The sequence below is a fragment of the Gymnodraco acuticeps genome, unplaced genomic scaffold (genome assembly GCF_902827175.1).
Source record: "Gymnodraco acuticeps unplaced genomic scaffold, fGymAcu1.1, whole genome shotgun sequence".
NCBI lineage: Eukaryota > Metazoa > Chordata > Actinopteri > Perciformes > Bathydraconidae > Gymnodraco > Gymnodraco acuticeps.
The window spans coordinates 296,819-321,690 of NW_022992327.1; the positions used below are offsets into that span (position 1 = coordinate 296,819).

The window sequence follows — 24,872 nt, forward strand, 5'->3', positions numbered from 1 at the left end:
TATACCCATCATATTCTATTCAAGCCTTTTTAAATGTCTATTATATCGCTCTTCAACGTCTGTTTTAAGAAACAATGTTTATGGCATTTTATTATAACCGGAACAACGTTTTTTTTATGTTATTGTGAAGCCTTGTTGTTGAAATGTGATGTATGACTAAACATATTACTAATTACTACATTATTTAATGCATCAAAGATCACTGTGGAGCAGCTGCTGCTAACGCTCAGATATCAGCGGACAAAAGAATGATTAACCATTTACAAACGCCTGATAACATATCAGAGAAAGCACAATCCTGCACGCTGTTTGTTCCAGGTTTCATGAAAGTCATTCAGTGATTAGTTCATATCGTTGCAAGTCGAATTCTACATCTCAATGCCATACGCTTGACAACATATTTCAATCAGGAGAGATTTGTTTTTGATGTAACAATATATATGTATTGCCAAGAATACACAGATGTTTGGAAACGACATTGTCCTATCCAGACATTATTCAAACTTCCCTAATTGTTAGGCGACGTATACTTATGAGGTGGAAGCAGGAGGCGTCTCCCACTCATGTCCAGTGGGTGACAGAGCTTATGCAGTTTCTACACATGGAGAAAATAAAGTGTACTTTGGGTGGCTCCACTCGTACATTTTATAGGACATGGCCACCATTTTTAACGTAAATGGAAAGGTTGAAACTGTGTACTCTTCCCTAACTGACCAACCTTTTTACGTGTTTTTGTTGTTGTTGTTGTTGTTGTGCTGTGATTTCAACCTTTTGTTTGTCTATCATTTGAAATGTGTTTGTACTATTAATGTTTTAAAAGTCCCATGTTATGGCCATTTCTACTGATCATAATTCCATTAATCCATAAAGGTTGGACGCTGCGCTGTGATTGGCTTGTGGGAATAGAGACGAAGGGGGAGTGAACGCCCCCCAATCGCTGATTGGAGGGTGAGCGTAGTGAGATGGAAATATGTGAATGACTGGATATAAAGACGGTCTTCCTGGTTGAACTTGAGCTGAGTTTCATAAAGGAAACCACAAGGGAGAGAAAACCCACACAAAGGAATGATATCCTCTGCAGACCATTTACATGCACACAAACCTAGAAGAGGAAACCCCAAAAGCACAATAGGGCCTCTTTAAGCAAATGGAAGGCAACAAAATGTGTACAAAAAAAATCACAAACGGCTCACGTATGTATTTTTATCAAGTTTATTCGTGCTTTGTAAAGAAGTACAAGTACATACAGTACATACAACAATAAATATATTAAGACCTGGGTTCTCTTTTTTTATGGATGCAGTTATCTGATAGTTATCTTAAAAACAAAAGAACCTTTTAGATGACAGATCTGTTGTTTTGTGCCTCTGTCAGCAGCGTGGCTTCTTCTCCTCGGTGCCGCTCTTGCTGATGAAGAGTCTCTTGAGGAAGAGGAGCTGCAGGTAGCCCGAGGTGACGATGAGAAGGCTGAGGAAGAGCGACCACCAGGTGATGTACTGCGAGTTGGACAGCAGCAGAAAGAAGTCCGCGCTCTTCCTCATGCGGCCGAAGTTGTAGTAGCGGAACATGTGGAAGACGTGGTTCTCCACTTTGTGAGTTGCACCCTGCAACAAATAGTACAGGTATTACTGCTGCTGTCATTAGAACTACAAAAATGGTGGGCTATAAAGGAACTACAGCACGGTCACATGACTTCACGTCACCACCGCTAAGCTAAAGGTGGCTAATGTTGGGCTATAAAGGAACTACAGCAAGGTCACATGACTTCACGTCACCACCGCTAAGCTAAAGGTGGCTAATGTTGGGGTATAAAGGAACTACAGCACGGTCACATGACTTCACGTCACCGCTAAGCTAAAGGTGGCTAATGTTGGGCTATAAAGGAACTACTGCACGGTCACATGATTTCACTTCACCACCGCTAAGCTAAAGGTGGCTAATGTTGGGCTATAAAGGAACTACAGCACAGTCACATGACTTCACGTCACCACCGCTAAGCTAAAGGCGGCTAATGTTGTGCTATAAAGGAACTACAGCACGGTCACCAGGGCTCTCGACTAACTTTTTTCACCATCCTCCCGGAACCGTCCCGAAATACAATCTAAGCCGTCCCGAAATTAAGGTGGACCGTCCCGAATTTAAAATGTTAGTTTTTCTACATTATCATTAGTTAAAATCATTCAAAGTGACCTTTAACATAAATAAAACATCATACAAATCATTAGATGATAATTCATCAACCTTTTTATTTGAGTAAATCATTCAATCACATAAACAAAGGCCAAATATATTTAAACAAACACACAAACGAGAAAGTTACTCTAATATTGAATCCAATCAAGTCCCTCCCATCCAATTAACAAGCAAATCCAACACTCTGTCCTGAAGACAGAACCCAGAGTAACCACTAACCAGGATGACAGTGTGACGACCCCTCCCCCCTTCTGCCTGGCTGTGCTCCCTGCCTTGCTGTCCTCTGGCAGGTGCTGGGAGTGTCGTCTTGTTTGTGCCCGCCCATCTAGAGGCGGAGACTCAAGAAGGTATAAAGGTTGCCCAGCTGCAAGGATCAGTCTCTGATTCTGATCCTGGCATGCTGCAGCAACCTCAGCCAACAGCCTGTGTTAGGTTTGATGCACCCTCCAACATGCTACAACACCCTTCCACACACACTGCTCACACTACTGACAGTCTGATTTTTACGTACACTATTCATCGGAGGTGTTTTTCTTTAACCTGTTAAATAAACAGATATTTGGCATTTAACTCTGTGTGGCCTCCCTATTTTTCAAGTGGGGGCTCGTCCAGGATCGTTTCCGGTGCTGGTTAAAGGACATGGTGACCTATTTCAGTCGGGGACTGTTCACACAGCTTGTTGGTTGACTCTGAGTTTTGTAGGGGAAAATAGGTCAGGTTGGTCTTACTCACAGTTGTGTTTCTGTCCAAGGCAAGCTATGTTTTCCGGTATTGCAGTTTTGTGTTAAAGGCTGTCAAATGTTTGGAACCCTTATTCCTGTTAGGTATAAGCAATGAGAGACACAAGTTGAATAAAGAGGAGTTGTTGGTAAAAAATAAAGGCACAGTTAGTGGAAAAAAGTGTTGTCTGTCTTTCTGGGGCCTGCCTCCCAACAGTCAATTGAGTCAGGTAATGTTTCAGGTGTGGTTCCAGTCCTGTCTGGACTTGGGATTGGACTATCATTTAAAGAACAGAAAGAGCTTCTAATGCTACACTTGGAACGTGATGTGGAGGTTGAAAAGTTGAGACAAAATGCCCGTCTTCAGGAAGCGGAGATGGCTCAAGTTCAGGTTAGACAAAAACTAGACTTGGAGCGCTATAGATTGGAGCTGATGAGTGAAGGTAAGCTTCCATCTGAGACCAGGAGAGCTGCAGAGACTGTAGGTCAGGTTCCTGTAAATCAAGCATTTGATATTGCTGTTAATTTGAGGATAGTTCCGAGCTTCAACGAAAAGGACCCAGACATTTTCTTTGTGTTATTTGAGCGTCTAGCAGAAGCACGAGACTGGTCTGATGTTGAGCGCACCCTTCTGCTTCAGTGTGTCTTCACTGGAAAGGCCCAGGAGGCTTTCGCTGCCATGACTGCTGAAGACAGTAGCAATTACCAGTTGGTGAAAGCTGCTGTACTTCAGGCATTTGAGTTAGTACCTGAAGCATATTGACAGTGCTTTAGGTTACTCAGAAATGAGAAGCAGTCACACATGGAGTTTGCTCGTGATTTAACCACTAGTTTGAACCGTTGGTGTGTTTCCTCACAGGTAAAAACTCTGGAAGATCTGCAGGAGCTTATCTTGCTTGAGCAATTCAAAAGTACCTTGCCTGATCGTGTTGTTACATACATTAATGAGCAGAAAGTAAACAGAGTTTCAGAGGCAGCCAAGCTGGCAGATGAGTTTACTCTGACCCATAAAGTGTTTTTTGGCGACAGCCGTGGTCGTGGAGATGCGGGATACAAAGAGAGTAAGTTTCCAGTTAGGATTGACCGTGGAAATCGGGGTAAGTTTGACCCCAATCATGTCTGTAATTACTGTTTTAATAAAGGACACTGGAGAAACGATTGTCCTGAGTGGAAGAGAAAGTCCAGGCCTGGGCCTGTGTCGGCAAAAGCGTCTGGGGCTGTGGCATCGTTACGTGCAGTGGAAAGGGAAAGTGCCATTGCGGCTGTGCGGAAACACACTCAGTCCTCCTTATCTGAATCGGTAATTCAGGCTCCTGTCAGTGAACATGAGGAGATAGACCCTGGTTATAAAGCTTTTGTGTCTGATGGTTTTGTTTCACTGGTCGGGAGTAAAGAGAAGGTACTGGTAAAGATATTAAGGGACTCAGGGGCGTTGGACTCGTTTATTGTTGGTTCTGTGTTACCTTTCTCTCCTAAGACAGACACCGGTTCCAGTGTTGAGGTCCGGGGGAAGGGATTAACCGTCTTCTCTGCTCCACAGCATAAACTGACATTAATCTCCACTCTGCTGCAAGGGGAAGGGATTAACCGTCTTCTCTGCTCCACAGCATAAACTGACATTAGTCTCCAGTCTGCTGCAAGGGGAAGTGGTCATGGGAGTGCGTCCTTCTCTGCCTATGGGGGGCATACAGATCATCTTGGGAAATGACCTGGCTGATGATCGAGTATGGCCTGGATCTCCAATCTCCCAGATAGAAGGTGCTAAGTTCCCCAAAACCCCTTCTGTGATGCCTGCCACCGGCACAGTAACACGTGCTGCAAGCCGTAATGTTTGTGACCTTACAAAAGATAAGAAAAAATAATCTGTATTTCCTGTGCCTACCTTTCCTTTGCCTTTATCTTGTAGCGACCTTGGGAAAGAGCAAAAGAACGATCCCACCCTTCAGGCTCTGTACAGCCAAGTTCTACCGGATGAAATGTTTAGTCATGTAACTGAGCCACAGCGAACATAATTAGTTGATCTAATCAAACGCCTTATACATTGGTGTCTCTTCCTCCAGCCTTTTCATCTGGACGTTAGGCATGTCAAAGGTGTGGATAATACAGTGGCTGATGCCATGTCCAGGGCTATAACCTCTTAGGTTAACTAGTGTTTTTCTCCCTGCAGGGGTGTCTGTTTTTTGCCCTCTCTTAAAATGCTTCTTGGGTACCAAAGTTGCTGAGGGGGTGAGTTAGATGCTACAGATGTGCTTGCAGGTTGTATGAACATTTCAAGGTTAACTTGGTTTTGTCTATTGTGTTTTGTGTCTGTGATTTTGTGCCCCGGGTTGGAGGATCCTAGTGGGTCCTCCATTTTAAGGGAGGGGGTGTGACGACCCCTCCCCCCTTCTGCCTGACTGTGCTCCCTGCCTTGCTGTCCTCTGGCAGGTGCTGGGAGTGTTGTCCTGTTTGTGCCCGCCCATCTAGAGGCGGAGCCTCAAGAAGGTATAAAGGTTGCCCAGCTGCAAGGATCAGTCTCTGATTCTGATCCTGGCATGCTGCAGCAACCTCAGCCTACAGCCTGTGTTAGGTTTGATGCACCCTCCAACATGCTACAACACCCTTCCACACACTGCTCACACTACTGACAGTCTGATTCTTACGTACACTATTCATCGGAGGTGTTTTTCTTTAACCTGTTAAATAAACAGATATTTGGCATTTAACTCTGTGTGGCCTCCCTATTTGTTCCAGCCTTAAGGCAGGTTGTAACAACAGTCTGTAACACAGTCAGGAGGCCTTTACAAACGGCCCGCCCCCTCGCACACAGACGGGAGAGAGAGATCTCGTCTGGATTGGAAAGCTCGAAAATACATCATAGAAGCATGTTGTAGAGTTGTTATTGCATATTAGAAACGGAGTTGGCGAAACTAAAACTGCGATATAATATGTATGTAGCAATAATACATATGACATATTTTTTAAATGTCTCCAGTACCGATAAAAAGTCCGATAATGTCGGAGCTTAACGTTACCACTGTCTTTAATTCCGGCCCGGGGCCCGTTTAATACCGGGGCTCGGTACCCATCCCTACATGGGGAGAGGCGCAGCATATTGCTAAGGACTAAATACAATGGAGGGTTCTCTTCTCAGCCTTATTACCCATAGGGGATGAAGAGGAGTAAGTAAATAAAGAGGCCGGCGCTCCAGGGTCTGGTTCTGCTGTGCGTTTTTGTGATGTAATGGTAAAACATTTCAGAATTCCTCCACGAGATGCCATTGTCATTGTACATCACTCAACCCGCGAAATACACACACTCAGTACTTAGCTAGACCCGCGAATTTGCGGGCCAGGAATTTGCGGGCACAGCTGTAGCTACGTACTGTGTGTGTGTGTGTGTGTGTGTGTGTGTGTGTGTGTGTGTGTGTGTGTGTTGACCAGGAGGTTTAATAACTGTGTGCTACACAAAACGTGCAGTCGGTTTCATTTTCATCGCCGTTTGTAGTAGAGTTAGCAGGGTATTTTTATTTTAACTCTCGTCCCAAATTCGTCCCAAAATTATTTTTTATCCTCCCCGACACTATTTTTTTCGGCCCCGGGACGTCCTTAAGCTCGAGCCCTGACGGTAACATGATTTCACTTCACCACCGCTAAGCTAAAGGTGGCTAATGTTGGGCTATAAAGGATCTACAGCACGGTCACATGACTTCACGTCACCACCGCTAAGCTAAAGGCGGCTAATGTTGGGCTATAAAGGAACTACAGCACGGTCACATGACTTCACGTCACCACCGCTAAGCTAAAGGCGGCTAATGTTGTGCTATAAAGGAACTACAGCACGGTCACATGACTTCACGTCATCACCGCTAAGCTAAAGGCGGCTAATATTGGGCTATAAGGAACTACAGCACGGTCACATGACTTCACGTCACCACCGCTAAGCTAAAGGTGGCTAATGTTGGGCTATAAAGGAACTAGAGCACGGTCACATGACTTCACGTCACCACCGCTAAGCTAAAGGAGGCTAATGTTGGGCTATAAAGGAACTACAGCACGGTCACATGACTTCACGTCACCACCGTGAAATAAAATATTATTTGTCAGTAAAAACAGAGTAACAGTGTTTGTAGCGTGAGCGTATTTCTTTTTCTACTATTTCTTCTTCTACTACTTCTTCTTCTTCTACTACTTCTTCTTCTTCTTCTACTTCTAATTCAATGTACCTGCCCGCGAAATATTGGACAAAAGAAACTCGGCTAGTAGTGTCAACTAAATCCATAGTATTACAACAAAAGTGCTTTAAACGAGGTAAGTTACGAATTTATGTTCTCAATTGCTAAGTGTGGGATTGAATATTAGATTAGATGTATTGTCCCCACGGGGAATTCATTTCCACAGCACTGTTGTGGTAATCTATATTATCAACCGTATTGGTACAATGAGCGACATCTAGTGACGGATTTTGGAACACTGATCTGATTTTTCACATGGCAGTTAGACTCTAGAGACAAACCAGGGGACTATACAGTATTTGTATTTTTAATCTGTGTCTGTCCAGTTGGTGTAGTATTTGATCCAATATTACATTTGGTTTATATATTAGTCACTTTCTTATGAAATGCCAGGTTTTAGGCCTTGGTTTGAACATTCAATCCTGAAAATAAAAAATCAACCAGATGAATGTTTCTTTAATCCTGACCTGACTAGAGGTAAGTAAATCTGTATAGGAAGACGAGTTAAGGGATAGAGGAGAAAAGGTTATGGTATAATTACAGAGCCTGTCCTTTTATAAATTGAGGAAATCAATGTTAGTCTGTTAACCAAAAGTGCAGCCATCTGATAATGTTCTATCTGTTATTAAGGATCAGAGGAAAAGAACAGAATGAGAGGGGTCAATCCGGAATAAAAATAAAGAAACAAAGAGATTGTAGAGCAGTGAGAAGGAAAAAAGCTTGGTGTGTCAATTCATTACATTGCCAGTATTTTTAGTTGTTGTGAAAAAAAAATCGCCCCCTCTGATTTTTTAACAGCCCCCTCAGTCATTTCATCCTGGAGCCGGGCCTGGTGTGTGTGTGTGCGTGCGTGCATGTGTGTACCTCTATGACGCTCAGTGTGTTGTTGAGGTCTTTGCTGGCCTCCTCTTTCTTCTTCTTCTCTTCCTCTTTGGTCTTGTCGGGGTCTTTGTATCCGTCGTAGTAAACGCCGAAGCTGAGGAACACCTGCATGGTGCCGAAGCGGTTGTGGAAGTTGCTGAAACACATCTGATAGAAACCTGTAGAGACAGAACGTTATATAAGATATATTATGTATAAAATATTGAAATGATTCTTCAGTCAAAGTGATAGCCTTAATGCTTATTTTAAAATACTTGCTGCTGCCTTTTATTCAATTAAATAATTATTAATTCCTTACAGCACTGCAACTTTTATTTTTGTATTTTATACCCATCATATTCTAATTTAACCTTTTTACATTTCTATTCTATGGCTCTTCAACATCTGTTTATTATTTTATTATAACTGGAACAACTTTTTTTATGTTATTGTGAAGCCTTGTTGTTGAAATGTGTAAATAAACAAACCTGTCTTTACCTATACACTGCTGTTTAACAAAAACAATCAATAAGGTTATTTCTTAATCCATAAAAAACCGTAACATGGATTTGTTCTGCAGATTAACTAAAGCTCTCAGACACATGTAGTGGAGTAAAAAGAAACAAATCTGCCTCAAAAAAGTATTGAAATGGAAGAATAGGAAGCAGAAAATGGACATACTCAAATAAACCTTGAAGTTATACTTAAGTATAATATAGGATTTAGTTTATTTACTTTATTGATACCAAATTGGGACAGTGTTTCTCTGTCACAGCAGCATGTTAAAAAGGGCATTGCACATCATTTGAAACTAAAAAAAGTAGAAAATAAACAAACATAAAATATAACACAAAAAGGTTGAGAGTGAAAGATATAAATCTGTAGGCTCTGTCTAATAAATGCCAAAATACAGTAACACATTTTTAAAAGCTGGATATTATGCAAGTGTGCAAGGAATAGCATATTCAATTAATATAATGTAAAATATGTGTTTTAATATGCTTTTGCTTGTCGTATCAACCTCTGAAAATGATGCGGAAACATCTAATTTCACTATTAATTAGTTAATTAAAATAACACAGTGTGTGTGTGTTATGAAATGCATCAACATTATTGTGTGTGTACCCGTTTCCTCAGTCTCAAAGTTGATCTGACCCTTTGCATCATCAACAGTGGCCATGATGAGGCTGCTGGGAGCGTTCACAGTGACGGACAGGTGCCTGTCATGGCCGACGCCCGTCACCCACTGCACCTGCACACAGACAATAACAACAATAATAATAACTTTGTTTATACACCGCATTTCAAGCAAGAAGCAGCCCAAAGTGATTTATAGAGTGAGACAAGATACATAAAAACATTAACGAAGATATCATTTACATAGCAATATTTGGCGGAAATGTGATGAAACACATACTTTGCACATATATTCGGTATAAGATGTCATATTTGCACAAATATTCATTATAAAATTACACCTTTGTGCATATATCAGGTATAAAATGTGAACTTTTGCACATATATTTGGTATAAAATGTAAAGTTTGCACATATGTCGCTCATAATATGATTTGCTCAAAAACTGATGCACAATTTCGACCTTTTTATGTATTATTTTCAAAAAGAGTACTGTCGTAATATTGAACACATCATGTTTGAGTTCTTTTAAAAAAAAAAATTGTTGATTGTATTTCCCCCCTGACATCTAAAGCTACCATGTGTTCAAGATTTCACGAATATATATATATACATTTAAAGCAGAGACGTGCAATGAAACATTATTAAAAAACATACATTTTGTAAATGTATTCAGGTTAAAACTTCCACTTTGACCATAAATATCTCACATAAAATGTGTGTGCTCCCAAACTCATTGACCATTGGATTTACTTACCCTATAACCTCTCCATTTAAAGCTTCTCCGTGTTCAGAGAGGACTTGATGCTCATTTTAAGAGTCATATTTGTGTATTTCACCTCTAAAACAAGAATAAAAAACCAGTCTGAAGATGTAACGTATTGTGTTTTGCTTTTTGTGAAAGTTAGTAACTGACAGCTGTGATGAAACACCAGCTAACTTTGAGTATGGGTTAAAATAAAACGTCCTAACTGCCAAAAGCTTTTCGAGAAATACTCACGATTTAAAAACCTCACTTTCAAAACGTTAGTTTCAAATACTAAACGTTGAAACATTCCTCTCGTGTCGGGGCCTCACCATGAAGCTCAGGTAGAACCTCTCTCCTCGGTGAGCAAAGTGCCAGAAACACTCGAGGCCGGCGGCAGGAACCACCACGGAGAAGTCGTACTGGTCGGTTCCCCAGAACAGCTCCTGGTCCGTCATGTTTCCGTGGAAGTTTGTCTGCGGCCCACCGAGAACCGGACCGCAAAGCACGAGGAACAAAAAGGGGATAATCCTCAACATGTCTGACAACACGAGGAGCTCCTTTCCAAATGAGGAGGTTTGCTAGAGTCTGAGTGAGGGAGGGGAGAGGAATGATTAACCAGTATCAACAAGTCAGTGGGAAAACTGGGCTGCCTCACAGGTGGGATGAAGAGGGTGTCACCTCTCTCCCCTCCCCCCTCTCTCCCAACAAAATCCCAGGACTATCCCTTGTAAGCAAATGAGTTGAGTAGCACTGCTCCATTTATAAATATATATATATATATTTCCAAGAAGAGATTCATTTAAAAAGAGACTGCTCCACCAACGCTATTAATTTCTACATCCATCCAGTGTGAGAAAAAGTTTTTAGAGAGTACTTGTCCATGGACAAGTGAGTTTGGCAATTTACTTGTCCGAATACATTTTTCACTTGTCCAGAATTGACAAAAATTGGGGCCACTGGAATCTTCTTCTTCGCCATTGTATTTTACATTTGTCCACGTTTTTTACGACACCGCTAACGTAAGTGAGCGGTGGAGATTTTACTGCAATCACACATAGGTTGGGTATCGTTTGTATTTTAACGATTCCGGTTCTGCTTTTCGGTTCTCGATTCCGGTTCTTTGAGAGGGTAAAAATAAGTCCCATGACAAACTGGGAGAAAAATATATTTATGAAAACATTAAGTCAAATCTGTATTCATATTTACAAATCACTTCATACTGTTTAATTTCGTTACGGTTATTGAATAAAATTATATAAAAATAATCTCTGCATTGTTTAGTTAGTTCTAAGTGGAGCAGTTTGAGAATGTACAATTGGCCCAGTCTCCTCTGAAGTTACACTGCAACCTGCCTGTGAGACAGAGTCCAACCACACATGTCCAACACATAGGCCTAATAATAATAATAATACATTAGATGTATAGCCTATAGGCCTAGCGCTTTTCTACAACTCAAAGACGCTTGCACGCTTACACATGTCCTGCAATACACATGCTGCAGCGGCCCAGCTGCTCACGGTTTGTAAAAGTAAATAAATAGTATTTTCATTTCAATAATGTACTTTTTATACCCTGCTTCATAAACAATACTGACATCCTTGTGCTCCTCCGAGTCTGGGGGTCCGGGGATGTGAGGACAGCGCGAGGACACAGACAGGGAGGCTGCTTCACTTCATAAAGGAAATGGCGGTCAATATTAACAACACAGGAGCTAAAACGCTTAATAACCTTCATTACGTGTTAGAGAAAGAACATAAGAAAGTTTGACAAAGATGAGGCTGTTAAACGGGCAGCGGATCTGCTGTGTGTAGAAAGAGAGAGAGAGAGATGCTGAGCTGCAGCGATCAGCTGATACGGAGCATAGAGAGAGAGAGCTGCAGTCCGCGCGGGGCTCGGCCTCGCCTCCTGTCCTCACAACTCTTATTAATCCCGGTACCGGACAATTGTTATTTGTTCTTACTCGGAACCGAGTTTTGCTTCCCAACCCTGCCACTGTGCTACACTTCCCACCCCGCCCCGCCTAACTGTACAGAAAGCGGCGAGATGCATTTCCTTAGGAATCGACAAGCAGAACCGAAACTAACATTTCTAAACGAACAATGGCGGATACGGACAATTTGCGAATGACTTCTGCCTTTTGTAAACTGAATGTATCAATAATTTGTCAATAAATGAGGGCGAAAAACGTCACTTGTCCACCGGACAAGTCAATTGAAAGATCTACTTGTCCGATATCATAAATAAACACGTCCCGGACGGTGGAACGTGTGCTTTTTCGCACACTGCCATCAAATTCAAAATCTAATTTCCTTAAGCGTGTAATGAATATAAGTTGTTGAATTGAGAAGTGATCACAAGAAAAGGACATGTTGTGTCTTAAAGAGGCCCTATCATGCTTGTTGGGCTTTTCCCTCTCCTCTAGTGTATTCTATAGGTTTTAGTGCATGTAAATGTTTGCAAAGGCTAAACAATATTTTTATATTAACATAATGGTGTGTAATTACATTTCCATTATTCTTTGTACTGCTCTGTTGATCGAACTAACTAGTAAAGTAAAAACAAGAAAACCATTAAGGTTGAATTTCTGCGATTCTTTATTTACACTCAACTCACACAGCATGTATAACCCAACACCATAGAGCGGTCCAGGGAAGACGCATTTTTGTAACAGAGAAGCGGAGAGGAAAGTGAGTGAAAAGAATAATTAGCGATACAGGGAGAGAAGCGGAGAGGAGAATGAACAGGCGTGTTAGCGGCAGACAGGGAGAGACAAATAATTACACATGGCGCTCTCTAAGAAAACATGTTCAAAAAAACCCATTGGCTCTGAGACGAAGTGGTAAAATGCTAACTCACTTCGGGGTTTTAGGACTCTACACTACACCACTCTATTAAACATATCTGCAGCAAGACAAAACGTGAAAAACATCTCTGCAACTTCACTCTATTTTGCTTCTCTCACCAGCACACTTGTGTTTATTTAATTTGAACACCCGAGTGAAACCTCTCTTGCAAACGGAGCAGCTGTATGGTTTCTCCTCGGCGTGGACATATGCGTGTTGTCTCAGATGTGACCTCTGGGAGAAGCCTTTACCACAAACCATACAACTGAATGGTTTCTGGCCGGAGTGGACAATTGAGTGTTGTGTCAGATTTGTCATTTGTGCAAAGTGTTTTCCACAAAGTGAACAACTGAATGGTTTCTCCCCCGTGTGGACAATCAAGTGTTTTTTCAGACTTGATTTGTGGGGGAAGGATTTACTACAAAGCGTACAACTGAACGGTTTCACCCCCGAGTGGACAATCAAGTGTTTTCTCAGATTTGATCTTTGGGTGAAGGATTTACTACAAAGCGTACAACTGAACGGTTTCTCTCCGGAGTGGACAGTTGAGTGTTGTGTCAGATTGCCACGTGTTGCGAATGTTTTACTACAAAGTGAACAGCTGAATTCTTTCTCCCCTGTGTGGAGGTGGACGTGTTGATTCAGAATTGACTTGTATGTGAAACTTTTATCACAAACTGTGCAACTGAATGGTTTTTTCCCATCGTGGATAGTCAAGTGTTTTTTCAGATTCGACCTTTCGGCGAATCTTTTTCCACAAACCTTACACTTGAATGGTTTCTCCCCTGTGTGGAGGACCAGGTGTGTTCTCAGATTGCCAACTGTTGCAAATGTTTTACTACAAACTGAGCAGCTAACTCGTCTCTCCCCTGTGTGGACAGTATGGTGTCTATTCAGAATAGACTTGTATGCGAAACCTTTACCACAAACAGGACAACTGAATGGATTCTCCCCTGTGTGGAGGAGCTGGTGGGTTCTCAGATAGTCACCTGTTGAGAATGTTTTACTACAAACTGAGCAGCTGACTCGTCTCTCCCCTGTGTGGACAGTATAGTGTCTATTCAGAATAGACTTGTATGTGAAACATTTACCACAAACAGAACAACTGAATGGTTTCTCCCCTGAGTGGATTCTCATGTGCGACACCAACTCACCTCTCCTTTTAAATGTTTGTTGACAAACTGAGCAGCTTTGAGGTTTTGCTTCACTGTGAACTTTGAGGTGTTTGGTCAAACCTGACCTTTTCGCAGATGTGAAATCACAGAAGGTGCAACTATAAAGTGTCTCTCCAGTGTGTTTCTGCAGATTCCCCTCATGCACAAAGCTTCTCGCACACCCATCATCCCCCTCAATGCCACTTCCGGGTACTTCATTGTCTTGCAGAGGGTTTAAATCGGGTTTCTCCCAATTTCTACTGTCGTCAGTCTCGTACTCAGAGTGTGAACTTGTGTATTGAGTAGCTGGTTGTAAAGGATCATCTGGATCTGATCCTTCACACTCCTCTTCATCAGTTTCTGTTTTCTCTACCTCTCGGTTATTCTCAGTCTTGATTTCATGAAGCGGTGAGGAGGACTGAGCCTTCTCTTCATCCTCTTCTTCACTCTTCACAGAAGTGAAAGGGAGGTAAGTATCAGCCACTTCCTGGTCTATCTGCAGACTGGACCAGAGTTCATCCTCTTCCTCTTTAATGTGGGGGGGCTCTGGGTCCTCCTCTACAACACTGAGGCTACACTCCTCCTGCTGGGTATCTGTGGAGATCAATGACATGAATGCAGACATGTTAGAAGACTCTAATTTCATGTTAACACTTAATCATTTATTATGAATTTAATGAGAAATCTCCCCACTGTGTGTACTAGGGGTGGGGGAAATAATCGATACAGCATAGCATCGCGATACTTTGCGTGGCGATATTGTATCAATACACGGATGCCAAGTATCGATATTGTTTTACATAAACTGTAGCATATCCCTCCGAAAGATGGTCGTATATAAAACAGGAAGTTACGTTAATACATGTATACAATTGCAATGAAAGTAACAAAAACAATGCCATCTCCTTTTCAGGTTCAAAGAACACAAATTGGGTTATTTAAATAAACTATTCATATTGCAAATACATGTTTTAACCAGGAAGGGAAGAAAAAAAACTCCACCTCTGAGGTGATTTGGGTGGAAATGGGGGTTTTACCGTTTAACCCATTGGTCGATTTTGGTGATTGACATCTCTTTCTGACCGTTAGAGCCAATAGAATCGAAGGGGAATCTCCCCGCTCACACACACACAGTACAACAAAAAGGTGGGGGCTTCGGGCACACAGTTTTGCACCAGAGTGAAGCTGTCTCTAGGTCTGACATCACAAAACCGAAAAGCAGATTTATTGCTCATGGATTATCAGAAATCATTCAAAGTGACACAGACACATTGGATTAACTTCAGCAGCGTTTTTATCGTTTTAATGCCATTGAAGACCAGTTTTGACCAGTTTTTTTCACGACACTGTGTCTCAGGGGATCTTAATATTTAAGAACCTATTAATGTGTTATACCAGATTAACGGGAATAATCTAACTGACGATACAAACCATTTTTACCAAAACAAAAACACAAGTCTCATAAGAAGCATCTAAATGACCCGAGCGAAAAATGCTAACCTATTACTGCACCGATAATCACTCCTAGCTCCCTTATTACTTATCCTAGGTGCACATCCAACACATCGTTTATGATCGCAAGGAAACACAGAATCTAACGGTGCCCACCTCAACACTGAAAGATACAAACTCGCGACGTTATCAACAAAAACGTACATCAAAACAAGTGGCGCTAGATAGCCCACAACGCTAACATGGCTTACCTTCGTCTTTGTCTGGTCAAAAGTGGTCTTCAATGGCATTAAAACGATCAAAACAATGCTGTAGTTAATTCATAGGTTAATCCAATGTGACTGCGTCCCCTTTGAAATGTTTTGATAATCCATAAGCAATAAAACTGCTTTTCTGTTGCTTGATATCAGAGCAGCAATATTTCTCCCCTCTGCTGCAAGCTAGGATGCGCAGAGACGCTAACTTTTTTTTTTAACATGAGTGTGTGCGGGACGATTTCCCTTGGATTCTATTGGCTCTAACGGTCAGAAAGAGATTTCACATGTCAGAATCGAACAATGGGGGCTAGAGATATGGAAAATCCACCCAAATGGCCCCAGAAGAGGTTTTTTTTGCTAAATCTATCTAAAAAGGTCAAATATCACTTGTTTTGCATCAATCTTGATACAGGGTACTTATTATATGTTGTACTTTGGATTCCTAAAGCTGTTAGTCTACTAACCCATCATCCAAGGTTAGTTTTCACTAGAACAGGAGTGGGGAACCTCCGGCCCCCGGGCCGTATACGGCCCGCGAGACCATTTGGTGTGGCCCTCGAGGTAATTTATAAACACACGCAAAAAAGAAAAAAATTAAAGAAATCTAGACCGCAAAATAATCAAACAAGTGAGTGTCTTGTTTTTCCTGGCCAAGGTCAGGGTCCTTGAACACAACACAAGCCTAACGTGTCATCACCATAGACTGTATATATAAAGGTCATCACGTGGTATATGTCTCGTCTGACAGGGGTGTAGTTCTGACGGGGAGCACCAGAACGCAGCTCCGCTCCGGCACTTCCAAAAATTGCAGTACCGATAAGGAGCCGTACACATGCTGCAGTTTTTGCGTGGCTGTGTCTTTAGTTGTAAGCCCAGTGGTGATCTGTCATACTGATCATACAGTCAATAACGTTGTTGTTATTAGCATCTGGTTAGCTAGCTATGCTAACGAATATAAGAAGCTTTTTCTACAACCAGTGAGGTAAAGGCACATCTTTATATGATCATTATATTTATCAAAAAACAAGAGAATAAAGTAAACAGGTATAAAATACTATATGACATTAAAAAAAAGTTGTTATTCATAAACAAGAATACAGTTTGAAAGGAGAGTGATTTGTAAAATATCCATAAAGAAAAAGAAATCTGTTTACAGTTCTGTTTCATCTGGGTGTTGAGAGATGTATCCATAGATCTCCTAATGTTGCTCTCAAAGTGCACCAGATTTATGCTTTCAACTTCAACATTTAAAAAAAGATCTTCCCGGGGAGCATGCCCCCGGACCCCTAGAGGAGGTTAGGTCCCCCCCCCCCCACTTAAATCATGTTCACATGGATAGGAGTCACATTTGCATACATCTTGTGTCCATATCTTTCTGTTTGGGTGGTCATGCCACAACCGTGCACGTGCATGCATGAGTCATGGCAAGATATCTGGATTAAGAGGTTGCTTTTTCTTTGCACAACATGAAAGAAAGGTGAAATGAGTGGGCTGTGATTTTAGTATTTTTAAGCAGAGGTCAATAATTTGTACGGCCCTCGGAGGATGTTGAAAACATTGAAATGGCCCTTGAGAGGAAAAAGGTTCCCCACCCCTGCACTAGAAGTACAAAATATATTTTGGACGGACACTATAATTTACAGTTTTTTACCATGTTCAATCTGAATTCACTTTAAAATAAAAACATCTATATTGATTCTGACTTTTCTACATCCAACTCACAGGTTTATCATTACTTTGAGAAAAAAGATTATTAATTTAACACTTTTAGAAGGGAAGATATGGTCATTTGTTCTGGGAATGTCATTTTCGAGCCTGAAACCTGAAAAACAGGCTTGGGGCTTAACAGGTTAAAGAAAGAATGGGGACAATTCTGTTTTAATGTAGTTTGACCATTGTAACTTCTGTGCAGACATACTGATAAAATAGGGCTTCTAACTAATTACCTTAAATAAACTCTAATGAATGAAACCAGTTCAATACGCATTATTCTTATCATTCTTTATGAGCGTAGTAACGGTAAGGTATCTAATTACTAGGGATGCACCGAATATTCGGCCACCGAAAATTATCGGCCGAAAATGGTTAAAACGGCCCTTATCACCGAATGTCAGAACAGGTTTACGTTGGTAATCTAACGTGTTGTTGTGATGACGTAATAAAGACGCGGCGACCATGCTCGCGGCTGGCTCACAGGGGGGGGGGGACATTGACCTTTGTCATCGAGATTGCCCTGAGCCTTTAACAAATCGTATTAAATAATCTGATGACAGACTGTAAACAGAATAGCTGAAACTTTAACAAACTAAATAACTCAGTTACCTCTAATCATTAACCCATGTTTGTATCATGTAGTTAACTGCGTGTGTTGCTGCTAGCATACATAACACCTGACGTGGAAACGTTACTCGTGGATGGGGCTACAGAGCTGCTAGAAAGACGGTCGAACCCGGTACATTCCTCCGTCTGCATGCGGTGCACTTTTGCTAAATGTTTAGACAAATTGCTCGTGCTTACATGCTAAACTCTTATTGCACTTATGGTAACAAGTATTCTCCACATCGAGACGGGTAAAGTTTAACCACACCTCGGAGCGCGTTCTCTCCGCCATCTCCGCAGTGTGCTCCGCTGCATGTAGCAGCTGCGTGTGTGTAAACTGCCCCGCCCCCTCGCACACAGACGGGGGAGAGAGATCTCGTCTGATCGAAAATACATCATAGACGCATTTGTTGTCTTTGCATATTAGAAACGAGTTGGCGACACTAAGACTGCGATATAATGTTTTTTAGCAATAATACATGACATATATAAATGTACTGTATGCATTCAAAAGTGCTGAATAAATGTTTTATGGACCCATAATAGTGATTATTATTTAAGTTAAGTTTTGCCATAATCATGTCTATTTCCATAATCAGGTAGCTGAACAACATTGGTAAAAAATGTATACATTATATATATATATTTCTATTAATCATTTTCGGCCTTTCGGCATTCGGTTTTCGGCCAACTGTTTCCTATTTTCGGTATCGGTTTCGGACAAGAATTTCCCATTCGGTGCACCCCTACTAATTACTTATTTATCTAGTATTCCATCACTTAAAGTTGACCTATCATGCTATATTTGAAACATATATTGTAGGGCCATACCTATATAAAGTATATAAATATAGTTTTTTTTTCAAAATACCAAACAGATCCTGCATTTTAGCCATGCCTCATTTCGCTCTATTTGCTCTTTCCAGCCCTGTTTTTGCAGGGGGCTGATTCTGTGAGCTGCAGCTGACCACGCCCCCCTGCAGGAGCGGGGAGTTGGCAGTTACTTTGGCATTAGGGCAGGGATATCTAGATACTTTCCCAGGTTTGACATAAAGAATTGTGCTACTTTTAAAGCAAGCAGCGATGTTTTCAAATCTGTAATCAAAAAGCTCCTCAAAAACGCTATCGAAGTAGTTCCTGACGTTGCTACGTTAGTTCAAACAGTAACAACGGACTATTTTTCTTAGCGGATGCATGCCAATTTAAATCAATACAACTATTTCAATAAAATTATTTTCTAAATCCATTAAAAAAAAAAAAAAAGCATTTCAATTAATATTGGGAGTCATGTCGTTACTTTGTTGAGAATGTGGCCGTGTAATAAGCGGGATAATGTGCAGCGACTTGGTCATTATGGGGAAAATAACACCTTCATGCCTGGCATATGTACTACAGCGTCTCCAGCGCTTTCGAGCAGCAATGGCCGGCCATGGCCCAACCTCTCATTCCCCTGATAGGTGGAGAATTGACCAATAGCCGTAGCGCCACCGTCCTAACAGTGTTCAAATCTGGATCAGTCTGTATCAGATCCGTTGCAGCCCCTTTTTTAGAGATTTGGGTATGGAGGAAAATAGAGAGGATTGTGTTTTCTGACACTTTGTGAGTTCCCTGGAACACAGGGGACACATATTCATGTATAAAAGACGTATAAAAGTGCATTTTGCATGATAGGTCCCCTTTAATAACAGTGTGCTGTCCCCGGTATATGTAGTGTATATAGCTTAACAGCCAGATAAACTCCCTCCTTACACCAAGACGTGAATCCTTTGCCCACAGGTTTAATGATATAAGGATGGTGTGAAACAAAAAATACCAACATTTTGGTTTCGATACCAAGTCAAGAATTACGATTCCGATTATTTTTCTTTTATTATTTTCATGATAAATAAAATTGTAGTTTCTGTTAAGTGTTTTCTTACAACATGGTCTCTTCTTTATACTTGAGTTTATGTGATTTCTTTGATAGTTAACTTTATATTTTTTTCTTGACTAAATGTACATTGCAGATGTTAGCCACATTGGTAAGTTAGCAAAAAGATAGCCATATTAGACAGTTATCATTGCCATTAATTGCCTCGTCAAACTACGAAAACGTTCGTTTGTCACAAAATAAATTACACTTGTTTGACTTAGATTTGAGGGCATGGGCTGAGCATGATGTAATTATGTTATCTATCACATTCGCTAACCTGTCTATCTTTACATTCTTTAAACAGCTTTGGATGCCGGTCGGCGAGGTGCTTAGCCAAGTTTGATGTGTTGGCTCCCTTGGTTTGCAGGGATCTAAACCATGTCTTACAGACAGGCCTCGTGGTGTCCGTAGGCTTGCCCTCACTGTCAGAGATATCGCTCAAATACTTCCACATTTAGCTTCTGGCGTCTTTTTTGTCAACAAGCCGAGGCGCAGCGGCAGCTGCACTCCCACTTGCAGCCATGCTTCTCGTTTTCTCACATGCTCTGGCAGCTAGCGCGTGCATGAGAGAGGGGAGGGACTTAGAACGTGCTTGAGAGGGGAGGGACTGCAGGCACGGCTGCAGTGCAGGGAGTGGAAGCAGAGCGCTGAACACACACGGCTCTTATTAAAACAGCGCTTTCTCACCGGAGTACTTTTCCCCGTCATTCTTAAAGTACCGATACTAATGAAACGGAGGAATCGTACCGTTTTTAACGGCAGGGTATCGCGGTACCTTTCAAGTATCGGTACACCGTGCAACACTACAATGTATATAAATCAACACAGCTTTAACATGAATTGAATTGCCTTGTTATATTTACTGTAAGCTTTTTAATGTATTTATTGTAATTCTAGAATTTAAACAGTTATAAATGGCATCATATTTTAAACATGTAATCAACCATTTGTACATTTATTCATTTAACTCTCCTTGCATTAACCTTGTACAATATTGAGACAACTCGAAAGATCTCCAGCATTAAACACCACAGAATACAATATTTTCTAAAAATAATCATCTGTAATTGTTAACATAAACAATACTTACATACGATCCGATCAAAGGCATTAAGACGTATGCAGATGTAGCTGGATTTCTAACAAACAATAACACATTGCTCACAGAGCCATGCTTTGCCTATTTCCTCTCTAATGATCACCTGACACACCCATCTGATGAGGTCATCCTGATTCTTAAAGGGACCACGACTAGGCACAATGGGCACACAAAGAATAGCCCAGAAAATGCAAACAAGAGTAAACTTAGCTGTAACAGAACAAACAGAGATGGTCAAACTAAAGTAGAGACATGGCAGAAATCCTACGATGAAGCGGGACAGTGAAGTGTTCTCCGTGAGAGGGCGATCAAGAAAAGAGAGCGAGCGGTGAGGGAGTTTACAGATGAAAAGACACAGAAAGACAGAAGCACAACAAGTATAATTAGTAGGGGTGTACCGGTTCACAAACATTTCGGTTCGGTACATACCTCGGTTTTTAGGTCACAGTTCGGTACAGCAGAAAAAATGATCACAAAACATAAAATATATATTTTTTAATTATTATTAAACTGTGAATATTCACTCAAATAAATACAAAATATAATAAAATAAACATTAAGGTGCAGCATTTCGATGAACTGAAATAATCTGTATTTGAACTGTACTAGCACCTGAGCAGCCAGTTTGACATTAGGACTTGCTTGTCATTGTATTTTCATGTTTTTTTAAAGAAAGATGAACTTGTCCACATTGCTTGCTGAAAGGGCAGATCTGCTGGCACTAACAATGTCTCCTGCTGTGGAGAACACCCTCTCGCTAGGGACAGAGGTAGCAGATACAGCCAGGTAGCGCTTTGCTAACATGGCAACATAAGGATATTTGGCGTTTGTAATAGCTAAAGTAACGTGTTATAGCAGAAAGTTTAATACAGCGTATTTCTGGTATATTCATTTTAATGTCACCTGATATATAAGATGTGTGTTACTGAATTGAGTCACACAGTTAGAGAGACAATGGTCGTTCTGAATTATCAATAGATGTATTCATTTTAAGTGAGCTGACTTCGAGGTTGGAGGATGTTCAGAGAAGGCCTTAGGGTATAAGAATAGTTAACCTTTGTTAGTTAACTAATCCTAAGGATGTCATGAGACGATGACGTTTAAACATATACAAGTATAGCTTTCAGAGAGGCAGAACATGTGATATCATGTGTTAGCTAATGTAAGAAGATGGGGCGAACCAGACGGAGTCAACGGCTGCTGACTCATTGCCTAGGGCTCGCCCAGAAGTGAAATCGCCAATAACAAAGAGCTAAGGAGGAGCAACCAACACAACTCCTCCCACAGAATTTGTATGTAAGCTGTCTCAATGTTCATACTTGGCGCTGTCTTCTGACTGACTGTCCTGATACGTCTATCACACGGTAGTAGAATTCAGCCCGGAGTACTCTGTATTTTGTACTGTTGCTTTTACCATTAAACTCAGCTTATTGCTTATCTCATAACTCGGTGTTCGAGTCCTTTTCTTGAAAAGACTACTCATCAAACGATCGGCGCGGACCAGATTCAAACCTTCAACCACGCCACTGGGTGGTGCTCCAACATAGCTTTGGCTCGGTCTGAACTCTCTGCGAGTGGTGGAGGCTTAAATGCTAGTGGGAGTTGGGTTTGCACTTCAGTCTTTTTTCTTTTGGTACCGGTGATATTCACGTTCGGGTGATGCCTTTTCAAATGAGTGTGCAAGTGTGATGTATTGCCAGCCGCGTAACCAATTTCAGTTGAACAATGCCGACAAACAGCTTTGGTTCGGTCCACCTGTCTTTGTCCGTCATCCTTGTACGTAACTGCAAAACCGAAATGTTCCCAAACCGGAGACTTCAATGATGCTGGAGGATTTTCGAGCTCAACTTTATCTGCGTTTGCCATTTCCTCAAATTACTGACTTAATTTGAACGCATCCCTCTGACCAGCTCTCATAGTATGCCTCTCGTCCAATGAAATGACTTGCTCGCTCTATGACGCGTTGAACCCAATGTGAGCAAATTACTCTGAATGCTGCAACGCAGCACCTGAGATTACTTCCAAAAAGTTGTTTACGTTCTACATTTTTTACGTTATATTCGTTTGGTACACTTCGGTACACACGTGTACCGAACCGAAGGGCCCATACCGAATAATTTTGGTACGGGTACGTAAACCGTTACACCCCTAATAATTAGGTGTTTTTTTTGTAAATAACTGACGGTGTCAAGACGAAGTAAAGTCCCCTGGTTTGTCCCCTAGTCTAACTGCTAGTGGTGCACGATAATTATCGGCCCGATAATTATCTGTCCGATATTAGGAATTATGACGTCATCCCGATAAACCAGATAAAAGTATTAATAGCCCCGATAATATAAAAAATATTTTTTGGGTAAAAAAAAAAGAAATATTACTGCGGTGTGGGTGGATTGGGATGAGGGGCGCTTGTTTTTCACTCGGCTCCTCCCGTATTGCCAGTACTGTGGTATTAGTAGTGGTTTAAGAAGAGGGGAGTTTTTCACAAATCCAGCGCTCCCTAACTCATGCCTGGCTGTGACGTAAATGGTGTGCGGCCGTGAAGCCAGGACAGTAAACAAACATGTCGACTCGTCGGTAGTATGGGACTATTTCAAAGTTTCAGAGTTAGATAGTTCGCTTGCTATTTGTATTAACAAATGCAGAAGTTCCACGAGGAGGGAAAAAGGCAACGAGCTATAATACTTCAAACCTGATTAGTCACCTGAAACATCGCCATCGCTACGATGGTGTGTTAAAAGCGCACGAAGACGCCTGCGCTGCTAAACTAGCGGCGAATCCAAAGCCAGCTGCAAAGGCACCGGGGCTTTTACCTATCCACGAGGCTTTTGAAAAAGGCAAGAACTTTATTTGGGAAAATAAATATGGTCACTTTGAAGAGTCAAAACTGTTCTTTGTTTTGTTTTGTTCATAGTAGTAATGCTCATGTCATTTGCTCACTACTAGTCTTTTTTTTACCACCAGGTGTGCAAAAACTACAGGTACATTTAATATATATATATATATATATATATAATATTATATTATTATCAGTTATCGGTATCGGTCTTGAAAAGCAGGAAGTTATCGGTATCGGTTTCAAAAAACCAATATCGTGCATCCCTACTAACTGCCATGAGAAAATTCGAAATCTATTTTCCACAATCCGACACTAGAGGTGGTTTTAAAAGCATATTTAAAAACGGGGACAGATTGACCCGGGGATTGGCCACCAAAGCCAGGCGGGCATTTGGTATGATCACCATAGCCATATGAGGCCGGACTCGGAGGGCTTTCCTTTGCTTCCAGCCGTCAGATTGTAAACAAAGTCACGTGACTGGGGGCAGATGACAGCGCTGACTTGGTGTGTTTCCCGTAGCGAGACGCTACAATACCAATTGTGGGCTTATCATGTTTATTCGGCCACAACAGAAACTCTCTCCAGAGGGGCAGGTCAGACAAAAATGGCAAACGGGCTGTTTGCCATTAGCCCGTACCTGGTTTTCACTATAAGTAAAAAATAATTTTTGGACGGACACTATCATTTACAGTTTTTTTACTATGTTCAATCTGAATTTATTTTAAAAATAAAAAACATCTATATTGATTCTGACTTTTCTACATCCAACTCACAGGTTTATCATTACTTTGAGAAAAAAGATTATTAATGTAACCCTTTTAGAAGATATGGTCATTTGTTCTGGGAATGTCATTTTCGAGCCTGAGACCCGAAAAACAGGCTCAGGGCTAAACAGGGATTTCAATTTTGACGGGGTGATTCTATTTTAACCGCCGCCGACAGGGGGCGAAAGAGACGAGTGAGCGATACAGGGAGAGAAACACAGAAGAAGAGACGAGAGCGCGGCAGAGAGAAGCGGAGAGGAAAGTGAGTGAAGAGAATAATTAGCGATACAGGGAGAGAAGACGGAGAGGGAACAGGGGTGTTAGTGGCAGACAGGGAGAGACAAATAATTACACATAGCGCTCTCC

The 24,872-nt window shown here is 41.4% G+C and overlaps 1 protein-coding gene across 5 annotated transcripts in view; it reads right to left on the reverse strand.

Moving 5' to 3' along the window:
* The window catches only part of LOC117541368 (transmembrane emp24 domain-containing protein 6-like), a 33,033-nt gene that overhangs the window by 5,166 nt on the left and 2,995 nt on the right, over positions 1-24,872 (reverse strand). For 2 of the 5 annotated variants that reach the window (XM_034208496.1, XM_034208497.1), the window contains exon 2: positions 13,868-14,461. In XM_034208496.1, coding sequence (XP_034064387.1) covers positions 13,868-14,461 — 594 coding nt within the window. Of the gene's footprint in view, positions 1-1,122; positions 1,605-7,989; positions 8,166-9,111; positions 9,239-10,199; positions 10,456-12,440; positions 14,462-24,872 lie in introns of those variants that run through there. The other 3 variants (XM_034208499.1, XM_034208498.1, XM_034208494.1) reach the window with 3 other exon arrangements.